The following is a 10,498-nucleotide window of genomic DNA, read 5'->3' on the forward strand; positions in this document are numbered from 1 at the left end:
CTCGGAGTGTCACCAGAGAGGGTCAACAACAGGTGAAAGTGCCGCGCTGTTGTCACGAGCAACACATGCGGTAAGCATGTTGGAAAACACTTTCTATGGCCTACAGGCTGGATTACGTAATCCTGCAGACTCGATCCTGCAATGGGCAAAAGCACGCGGTCACTCGGCTGGAACGCGCGTGCAACGGTCTTTTTGTCGTAAGCGTCTTCATGTGGTGTGGGCACTGGAGAGGGAGGCGCGTGCTCGGGCACACACCTGGTGCAGCTCTCCGAACAAGCGGACAGTCTAGAAGTTCCTCTCTCCGAGCATCTGTTTCCGAAGTAAACTTAATGGACCTCACAGGGTGTCCAACAACGGAGTCAGCTGGACAAACGACGGTACCGGGAGCCCCTCGTCCCTCTCCCGGTTCGACTCGGTGCAGAATGTAGAAGCTGTCTCTGGAGCTCTGAACGACCTGAGGAGATTCTGGACTGAAGGTTTGAGCATCAGTCGCTTCGGGAGGAAAATTTACAAGGATTTAATGATGCCACGCGCCTTCAATGTGCGCAATGGATGGCAGCACCCATCACAGAGAGGACAAACTGACGACCAAACGTGTTTTTTGGTGAAGGGGACCTGCTCCAAAGACTCTCTCATGACAGGAATCAGCTGGTCGGAGATCTGACAGACAACTTCACCACGTGTTTGGAGTCCTGGCCAGAAGAACCATCGGAGGAACGAGTGTATGTTCTTCTGATGTGTCCGAACAAGCTGTGCTGAACTGATCACCTGGAGACGGAAACTGCAACACATTTCTGATCCGGAGCACCGGGACCCTCCATCAACAAGGTAAGACCAACTTTTCACCTGTTTAGTTCCCATAAGGACAATAAAGGAGACAACGTGACTTTAATCCATCAGTCACAGTTTATCATCATGAAGTTCTAAACAGATGTGTTGTCATCACTGTCTGCAAGTGTTGGGTCAGAGTTCATCAGAACCACTGAGATCCAGCAGCTCTCCTCGTTTCCCTCGTTTCCCTGAAAGACAACTGACTGAAATGCAAACACTCCTTTTTAGTAGCAATGCTAATAGAGCTGAACCACAATCAGAGCCTTATCAGTGATAGTCCACCACAGACACAGAAAAGTTATCAATAACTGATCCTTTGATCATTGAGCGATCAATGTCCCGCTAACAACGTGGGCTTCATTGACAATTGGAATACTTTCTGGAGAAAACCTGGTCTGATCCGGAGAGACGGCATCCATCCTACTTTGGATGGTGCAGCTCTTCTTTCTAGAAACATGGCCATGTCTCTTAACAGCCCTAAAACCTGACATCCAGGGTTGAGGCCAGGACGCAGAGCTGCAGTCTTACAGCTCCTCGGCAGCTTCTTCAGAGCTGTCACTCACCCAAAACCTTCAACATCCTATAGAGGTTGTGTCTGTACCCAGACCACCTACATTTAAAAAACTCAAGAAAAGATGTATCAATAAAAATGTAATAAAAATTGATGCTACCAAATTAGTGGATCAAAAAAAAAAAAATCTGACAATTAAAAGCGGGCTATTAAATATGAGATCTCTCTGGTCTACAGTGCATCCGGAAAGTATTCACAGCGCTTCACTTTTTCCACATTTTGTTATATTACAGATTTATTCCAAAATGGATTAAATTCATTTTTCCCCTCAAAATTCTACACACAATATCCCATAATGACAACGTGAAATACATTTTTTTGAAATTTTTGCAAATCTATTAAAAATCAAAAATGAAAAAAATCACATGTACATAAGTATTCACAGCCTTTGCCATTACACTCAAAATTGAGCTCAGGTGCTTCCTGTTTCCACTGATCATCCTTGAGATGTTTCTACAACTTGATTGGAGTCCACCTGGTAAATTCAGTTGATTGGACATGATGTGGAAAGACACACACCGTCTATATGAGGTCCCACAGTTGACAGTGCATGTCAGAGCACAAACCAAGACATGAAGTCCAAGGAATTGTCTGTAGACCTCCATGACAGGATTGTATCGAGGCTCAGATCTGAGGAAGAGTACAGAAAAATGTCTGCAGCATTGAAGGTCCCAATGAGCACAGTTGCCTCCATCACCTGTAAATGGAAGAAGTTTGAACCACCAGGACTCTTCCTAGAGTCGGCCGCCCGACCAAACTGAGCGATCGGGGGAGAAGAGCCTTAGTCAGGGAGGTGACCAAGAACCCGATGGTCACTCTAACAGAGTTCCAGCGTTGCTCTGTGAAGAGAGGAGAACCTTCCAGAAGGACAACCATCTCTGCAGCACTCCACCAAGCAGGCCTGTATGGTAGAGTGGCCGGACGGAAGACACTCCTCAGTAAAAGGCTCATGACAGCCCACCTGGAGTTTACCAAAATGCACCTGAAGGACCGTCAGACCATGAGAAACTAAATTCTCTGGTCTGATGAAACAAAGATTGAACTCTTTGGCCTGAATGCCAAGCGTCATGTTTGGAGGAAACCAGGCAGCGCTCATCACCTGGCCAACACCATCTCTACGGTAAAGCATGGTGGTGGCAGCATCATGCTGTGGGGATGTTTTTCAGCAGCAGGAACTGGGAGACTAGTCAGGAGGGAGGGAAAGATGAATGCAGCAATGTACAGAGACATCCTTGATGAAAACCTTCTCCAGAGCGCTCTGGACCTCAGACTGGGGCGAAGGTTCATCTTCCAACAGGACAACGACCCGAAGCTCATAGCCAAGATAACAAAGGAATGTCTTCGGGACAACTCTGTGAATGTCTTTGAGAGGCCCAGGCAGAGCCCAGACTTGAACCCGATTGAACATCTCTGGAGAGATCTGAAAGTGTCTGTGCACCGACGCTCCCCATCCAACCTGATGGAGCTTGAGAGGTCCTGCAAAGAAGAATGGGAGAAACTGCCCAAGAATAGGAGCCAAGCTTATAGCATCATACTCAAAAAGACTTGAGGCTGTAATTTCTGCCAAAGGTGCTTCAACAAAGTATTGAGCAAAGGCTGTGAATACTTATGTATGTTATATTTTCATTCTTTATTTTTAATAGATTAGCAAAAATTTTAAACAAACTATTTTCACTTTGTCATTATGGGATATTACATGTAGAATTTTGAGGAAAAAAAATGAATTTAATCCATTTTGTAATAAGGCTGTAACATAACAAAATGTGTAAAAAGTGAAGCGCTGTGAATACTTTCCGGATACACTGTAAATCTCTGTTAGTAAATAACTTGATAACTGATCATCAGATTGATTTACTCTGTCTCACAGAGACCTGGCTGCAACAGGAAGAATATGTTAGTATTAATGAAGCAACTCCTCCCAGTCATATTAATTATCATATTCCAAGAGATTCAGGCTGAGGAGGAGTAGGAGGAGGAGCAGAAGGAGGAGGAGCAGGAGCAGGAGGAGGAGGAGGAGGAGGAGGAGGAGTGGCAGCAATCTTCCACTCAAGTTTATCAATTAATCCAAGACAGAAACTTAGTTATAAATCATTTGAGAGTCTGACTCTTAGTCTCTCACACCTGATAGATTCCAATTTGTCAATGTCAACAATGAGTCTTCCAGACAAACAAGAGTTAGTTATGGAGTTCCACAAGGCTCAGTGTTAGGCCCAATACTTTTTACTTTGTACATGCTTCCATTAGGAGATGTCATCAGGAAGCACTGCATCAACTTCCATTGTTATGCAGATGACACTCAGCTATATATTTCTATAAAACCAGATGAAACTAATCAGTTAGTAAAACTTGAAGCCTGTCTAAAAGACATAAAGGCCTGGATGACCAAAAACTTCCTGCTTCTAAATTCAGACAAAACAGAAATTATCGTACTTGGTCCTAAACACCTCAGAAACTCTTTCTGTAATCACTTAGTTACTCTAGATGACGTTGTCTTGGCCTCCAGCAAAACTGTGAGGAGCCTTGGAGTCATCTTTGATGAGGATTTGTCCTTTAGACACCATATAAAGCAAATCTCCAGAACTGCCTTCTTTCATCTACGTAATATTAATAAAATCAGGAAAATCCTTCCTCAGCGTGATGCAGAAAAACTCATTCCTGCACTTGTTACTTCTAGACTAGATTATTGTAATTCCTTGTTGTTAGGATGTCCAAATTACTCATTAAAAACCTGCAGCTGATCCAAAATGCTGCAGCAAGAGTACTGACGGGATTTAACAAGAGAGATCATATTTCTCCAGTTTTATCTTCTCTTCACTGGCTTCCTGTGAAATCAAGAATAGAATTTAAAATTCTCTTGATGACTTACAAAGCTCTACATGACCAGGCTCCATCATATCTTAGAGATCTTATAGAACCATATAATCCTAGCAGAGCACTTCTCTCTCAGTACGCTGGTCTACTTGTGGTTCCTAGAGTTTCCAGAAGTAGAATGGAAGGCGGAGCTTCAGTTTTCAGGCTCCTCCCCTGTGGAACCAGCTCCCAGTTTGTGTTGGAGGGGCAGAAACCCTCTCTAGCTTTAAGATTAGACTCAAAACGTTCCTTCTTGATAAAGCCTATAGTTAGGGCTGGCTCAGGTAGACCTGAACCAACCCTTAGTTATGCTGTTATAGGCCGAGGCTGCTGGAGGACCTCGTTACATGCTGAGCTTCTTTTCTTTCCTCCTACTCTTTAACTGACTCATACCTCACCATCTTTTTCTCTCCCATAGTTTCTTCTTATTATCTGTTGTCTCCATTCAGTTCCTTCACTTGTGTAGTTTCTGTTCTTTCTTTTCCAGATGTCCCGTCATGGAGCTGCATGTCTCTGCTCTGCGATTGTCGTCTCCACCAACAGTTCTTCTCTTCTATCTCTATGCCGTCCTTTTCTCTCTCTGCTCTCCTCTCACCCCAACCGGTCAAGGCAGATGACCGCCCACCTCTGATCCTGGTTCTGTTAACAGATGTTCTCCACCTCTGAGGCTGGTTCCGTTAACAGATGTTCTCCACCTCTGATCCTGGTTCTGTTAACAGATGCTCCGCCCACCTCTGATCCTGGTTCTGTCGGAGGTTTCTTCCTGTTAAAGGGAGTTTTTCTTCCCTCTGTTGGAGGTTTTTCTCCCTTAAAGAGGAGTTTTTCCCTCCTAGCTTATGTGGGAATTGTTGAATTGTTGGTTTCGCTGTATAATGTTGTAAAGTCTTGCTGTAAGGACATAAATGTGTTAAGTGCCATGAAATAACCTGTGTTGTGATTTGGCGCTATATAAATAAAATTGAATTTAATTGAATTGAAAATGTTCAGCTGTTTATTGATCCGTCAGATTTGATTTCATCGGGTAAAAACACTTAAACAGTCACTTCATCTCACAGTTAGCATCATTGTATTAGCATCTTCTTAGCGGTTCATTACAGATAATAACGGTTCACTCACTAGAGTCAGTAATAAGAGATCAAACAAATATCAGTTATTGATTATATCACTACTGGATGTTTCAAGTAACGATCAGTTATATTATCTATCAATAAGTTAATAACTATAAACATGCTGCTCTTTCACATCTAGAGCCTTTTTTAAACTGATAATTAAATACAATTAATCATGATTCGAGTGCTGAAACAAATCATGTTTGTTTTTCCTCTTTCGTGTTTGTGTGTAACTTCAAACTGTAACCACAGTTCTCTTAATCGTTACATATATGACCTTTATTTAACCAGGTAGAATCAATTGAGAACCAATTCTCATTTACAATGATGACCTGTCATTTGATTTACGGATTTACGGATTCATCTTCCATGAATCGTCGGTCAACGTTTCGCGAATGCCGTCATAACCATGGAAACCACACTTCCTGCCAGCGACTCTGCAGCCGAACGTCAAAGCGTCCGTCAAACTTCCACCTACATAGGGAAAAAAATATGTATACATTTAATCATCAAAGTCAAATACCGACAGAAATTTAATTGTGTAACTAAAAAATATGTAGTTTAAACAAGGATTTAGACATGTGTTGGTGTTTTTTCACGCTTATTTACAGCTGCAGTCTGAGCTACAACCCATTAAGCCCCGCCCACATCGCCACCTCTGGTCGGAAAAATATCAGAAACTCAAAACTCTGAAGATATTTCTCGGTTACAGAAACGTCTCACTGTTGGACAGTCACACGTCTCACCTTTGGACAGGGTGTAGATGACGGCGGCGTTGAAAGTGTCTCCAGCTCCGAGAGTATCGACCAAAGTTTCAGGAGAAAAAGCGTCTGAATGAACGAGTCGACCGTCAGGACCCAAAGCACCCGCTCCTTCTTCTGCCCAGGCACAGATGAGGACAGCCCTGAGACAGACAGGTCAGAGACAGACAGACAGGTCAGAGACAGACAGACAGATCAGCGTTATAAATGTCTTATTTTCATTATAAATGAAACCGCTGACCTTTGACCTCCACTCACCCCTGTTTGACTCGACTGTAAAGTCCTTTCAGAGCAGCTTCAGCCGAGTGGAAACCAAAGTGACGAGCAACATCTTTACTGACAAACACCTGAAAACATGAGAACGTGACAGAACACGTGACAAACTGACAGAATACGTGTTGCGGTGCACTTCCACAGGTTGTCCAGCAGGTGGCAGCGTTTGTGATCACAGGTGGCTGAAGTGAAACGTGGCCATCTGAACTGTTCTCATACTAGGAAGCAGCGCCCACAGTGACTCGTCATACAGAAAACCAGAAATCTTCCTATTCATTACAAGGTGTACAATCGTAAAACCTACAAATCACAGTTTATGTGGCCTCACGAGTATCGTGACCGTATTGAAACAGGAGATGACTACAAACATCCTCGAGGAGACGCACCACGTCGCCATGTGGAAACAGCTGATACAGTGGCTCTCTGGTCTTCTCTATTTCCACTGAGATGGTGATTTTGTGTTCCCGTGGCAACGTGCTGTTGTACATCACGACCTGCTGGATCATCTTCACCTGCTCCTCAGCGTTTCGGCCCTGCAGGGTGAAATAGTATGACTCAGACAGCAGCATCAGTACAGGAAGGCTCTGGTCCACTTCCTGTAAACAAGACGTTACTTTCACATGTTGTTCAGTCTACTAACCTGTCACAGGTCACATGGTTACTGTGGTTACTGTGGTTATTGTGGCTAATGTATTTACTGTGGCTAATGTATTTACTGTGGCTAATGTATTTACTGTGGCTAATGTATTTACTGTGGCTAATGTGATCTAATTTCTCCGGTTTAGAGCAGTTGGTTGAGTTTATTTAAGTTCGTCCTGTTTTAGTCTGGTTTGATGGGTTTGGTCGGGTTACACGTTGGTTCTGGTTGTTCTGGTTTCTCTCTTTTCTCACCTCCCAGTGGATCCACTTGAACTGACGAAGGTTGACTTTGGAAAAGTCCTCCACTGTGACATCAGGAAGGTTCCTAACAGACAGGAAGTGAGGTCAGAGTTTCTGTTCCCCAGAAATAAAACAGAAAGAAACCTCCATCCCATAATCACTCAGGGTCAAACTTATAAAAGTGTTTAATGTTGCCCCTTTACTCATCTGTACTGCAAACTTCCTGTTCGAAGTCTCCCATACAGATGACATCACTATCACATCATCAGGCCACCAGGACCGGAAAACCGTTTTAAATCAGTGCAATAAACCTTTAATGTGTCATTTTAAATTCGTCCTGTTTGACCCAGTCAGTGTGATGAAGGGAGAGAAACAGTTTAATGATCAGAACCGTCAATCAAAAATGGATAAGTTTCATCAAGCCGAGAATTAATTAATCAGACTGATAGATTACTAATCATATTGATGTGTTTGGTGATTGAACGGAAAAATGAACTGTTTCACCATGAAATCACATTTCCTTCATGTTCAGACTTTCACCGATTTTCAGTGTGAAGACTGATCAATTAGCTGATCAGTGTGATTCAACATTTGATAACCAACAGCTCAGATTTCTGTCAGTAAATAACCTATTCTAACTTCACTGTAATTGTAAAGCAGTAAACAGTATGAATATCATATGGAACCATGTCACTGTGGTCGTCACGGTAACAATGTGATTATTGAATAGGTGTCTAGTAAACGCTGTATAACACTGGTCGTCACGGTAACAACGTGATTATTAAAAAGGTGATTGCTCAACGCTGTGTGACGCTGGTCTCTCGTCTTACGTATCACAGAGAACGACGGTTCGTGATCCGCTGGGTGGACAAACCACACAACATGCACACGGAGTTTGACCTTCGACCTGCCAAACCACCGTCGAGACATCGATCGCATGCCGCGAGAAGTCGGCCATGATGAAACTGACAAGAGAGACACAGGAAATATCACCCTGCCCTTCAAAATAAAACCACAGAGAGAAAAGAAGGTGGTGGAGCTGCTCCGTGATGATGATGTTGTTGTTGTTGTTGTTCTTCTTCTTCCTGAAACAGAGGCAGTTGTTGTGACACACCCACCCACACATACACCCACCTGTTCACACCTGTTCATGTGTAAGATGGTGCGGCTTCCTGTGCTGATGTTGCTGATGACCACTGAGGCTGGAAGGTTGCACTGAGCGTGTTCAGACACCAGAGACACATCGATGCAGAACTTCAGAAAATCTTCCAAAATAAAACTACAGACAGGAAACACTTTATATCTCCTCCAACTTCCAAAATAAAATGACACTCGGAAAACTGCCCTTGGTCCTCACCTGGTCCTTAAAGTGACCAGGTTGTCCCTGACAACATCTCAGATCTCTTTGTCCACTCAGAGGAGACAGAGATGCAGGAGAATAGGAGACATGAGTAGGCAAGAGACAAGGAGATGCAAGACAGGAGACGAGTAGAAGAGTAGGCAAGAGACGATGAGACAGGAGACAATGAGACGGGAAACGGGAGACACGAGGTGACACCAGGAGACACGGGGAGACACGGATACAACTATAGAGGAGACGAGGAGATAGGAGACAAGGAGACATCAGTTTTTCCTGTCATCCTGCAGCCTTTCACTTCAGGGAAGACATTCATGTCTCTGAAATGTCTTGTGTAGGACAGATTAAAACTCCGTCTCATCAGTGTGATAAACGGAGACTTTAGACATCAGCTGTTGCCATCGATACAATAATGATGATAATCCTATAATCAGTTTCAGTTTGACAGATGAAAAGCACAAACATTTTCCAGCAGTATTTATATATATATTACTCATCAACAAAACATATTCTATCTAAATATCATAATTCATATGATGTATCATTTATATACATATTTTATGTTGTAAATTCAATAAATTGTAAAATTTATGAAAACAGATATTTAAAAAAAAAAATTGCTAAAATATATAAGAAAATTCAAAATTTAACAGAAACACTTTCTTCTTTGTACTTTAAATAAAATAGAAATCAGTCCTCAGTTACTTCTTCATCAACCGACTCCTTTTGTCCGTGACGAGTTCCAGTTAGTTTATTGATCAGAGTTTTACTCACTCGGCCACCGGACCAGCAGACAGCGAACCCATGAAGGAGCACGGCGCCCCGAGCAGAGAAAGAACCGTGCAGGAGTTTGAAGCATTTCCTCCTCTCTGCCAACGCTGCGACAAACACCTGCAGGTACACAGTGATGACATCACTGTGTACCTGCAGGTGTTTCTCTTCCTTTCACCACAAACGTTAACATGTCGAGTGACGTCAGACCGATTTATCGGAGTTCTCACCATCGGCGTTTTTACAATCCTGTTGACGACAAATCTTTTCGGCCACATAACAAATGACTTCCTGTCAGCTTGATGTTAATACACACTATCTATGATCGATTCTATTAGAACTCCAGATTCTAACAACTGGACAGAAAACGTCCTGCTGAACTCCACGTTGATAAGAAACATTGTAATATAAATACAACTCATTGAAATTGGTTGGAAACATTGTAATGTTGTTTTATCCGGAGAACTCCAGCTCCCCCGTTCCCCTTTAAGTGTGTTCATTAGCCTGTGTGCTAACCTGCTGTCAGTGTCTTCTTCAGGGAATTTGTTGACCACATTGATGATGTCCAGACACACCAGACCCACACACAGAATCTTCTGTTCCTCCATGTTTGTTCGACTGTTTTCAGCCTGTGATGAAAACACAGTCAGCAGCAGTCTGGACTTTGATACAGAAACGTGTCATTATCAGCTCTTAGTCAAGACACAACACTAAGAGACAAAACTTCCTGTCAGCACAGACTATCAAAGTAAGAGCCCTACAGACAGCTTCCTGCCATCGTCTTTATTGTGGTTTTATGAGGTTGGGTTAGGAAGAGGAAGAGGAAGAGGAAGATGATGCTGATCCCCCCATCCTAATGAATGGACGAGAGGTGGTGCACGGTCCATCCTCCGGGTGGTTGTCCTGGCCCAGTCCCACTCCATCCTGCTCTGATTTCTGTTTGAGAATTTGTTGTAAGCTGTGCCGGAGGACGGTTCTGTCCTTTACGATGGCGAACGAAAATCCAATTCAGGTTGTGAGCCATGCTGATAAAAAAAAAAAAAAAAAAGATAAAATAAAGATGGGGCAATGAGAAAAAGAGAAACAAAACGTGTTT

At 43.1% G+C, this 10,498-nt stretch overlaps 1 protein-coding gene across 3 annotated transcripts; it reads right to left on the reverse strand.

The window, feature by feature from the left end:
- Window positions 1-5,225: 5,225 nt before the first annotated feature.
- On the reverse strand, window positions 5,226-10,129 carry khk (ketohexokinase). Of its 3 annotated transcripts, none has more exons than XM_069687952.1 (9): window positions 9,919-10,129; window positions 9,406-9,522; window positions 8,105-8,239; window positions 7,287-7,359; window positions 6,782-6,928; window positions 6,381-6,469; window positions 6,108-6,265; window positions 5,714-5,835; window positions 5,226-5,625 (listed from the first exon to the last, which is right to left on the reverse strand). In XM_069687952.1, the coding sequence occupies exons 1-8, from the start codon at window positions 10,008-10,010 to the stop codon at window positions 5,714-5,716; spliced, it is 933 nt and encodes a 310-aa protein (XP_069544053.1). In that variant the 5' UTR covers window positions 10,011-10,129; the 3' UTR covers window positions 5,226-5,625. The 3 variants fall into 3 exon arrangements, with proteins under 3 accessions (XP_069544053.1, XP_069544052.1, XP_069544055.1); XM_069687951.1 differs by lacking the exon at window positions 8,105-8,239 and adding an exon at window positions 8,419-8,553 and having other exon boundaries at window positions 9,919-10,128; XM_069687954.1 differs by lacking the exon at window positions 8,105-8,239 and having other exon boundaries at window positions 9,919-10,125.
- Window positions 10,130-10,498: the final 369 nt, after the last annotated feature.

Source organism: Brachyistius frenatus, unplaced genomic scaffold (assembly GCF_029030835.1).
Source record: "Brachyistius frenatus isolate BFR_SWC_R1_liver_20210118 unplaced genomic scaffold, ASM2903083v1 Contig_509, whole genome shotgun sequence".
In the NCBI taxonomy this organism is placed as follows: Eukaryota; Metazoa; Chordata; class Actinopteri; family Embiotocidae; genus Brachyistius; species Brachyistius frenatus.

Bases quoted from the DNA above. Each gene is read 5' to 3' on its own strand.
- khk (XM_069687952.1), bottom strand. From the start codon at position 10,010: ATGGAGGAACAGAAGATTCTGTGTGTGGGTCTGGTGTGTCTGGACATC. The intron at 9,523-9,918 runs GTTAGCACACAG...GTGTACCTGCAG, and splicing joins GAAGAAGACACTGACAGCAG to GTGTTTGTCGCAGCGTTGGC. The intron at 5,836-6,107 runs GTGAGACGTGTG...TTCCCTATGTAG, and splicing joins CATCTACACCCTGTCCAAAG to GTGGAAGTTTGACGGACGCT.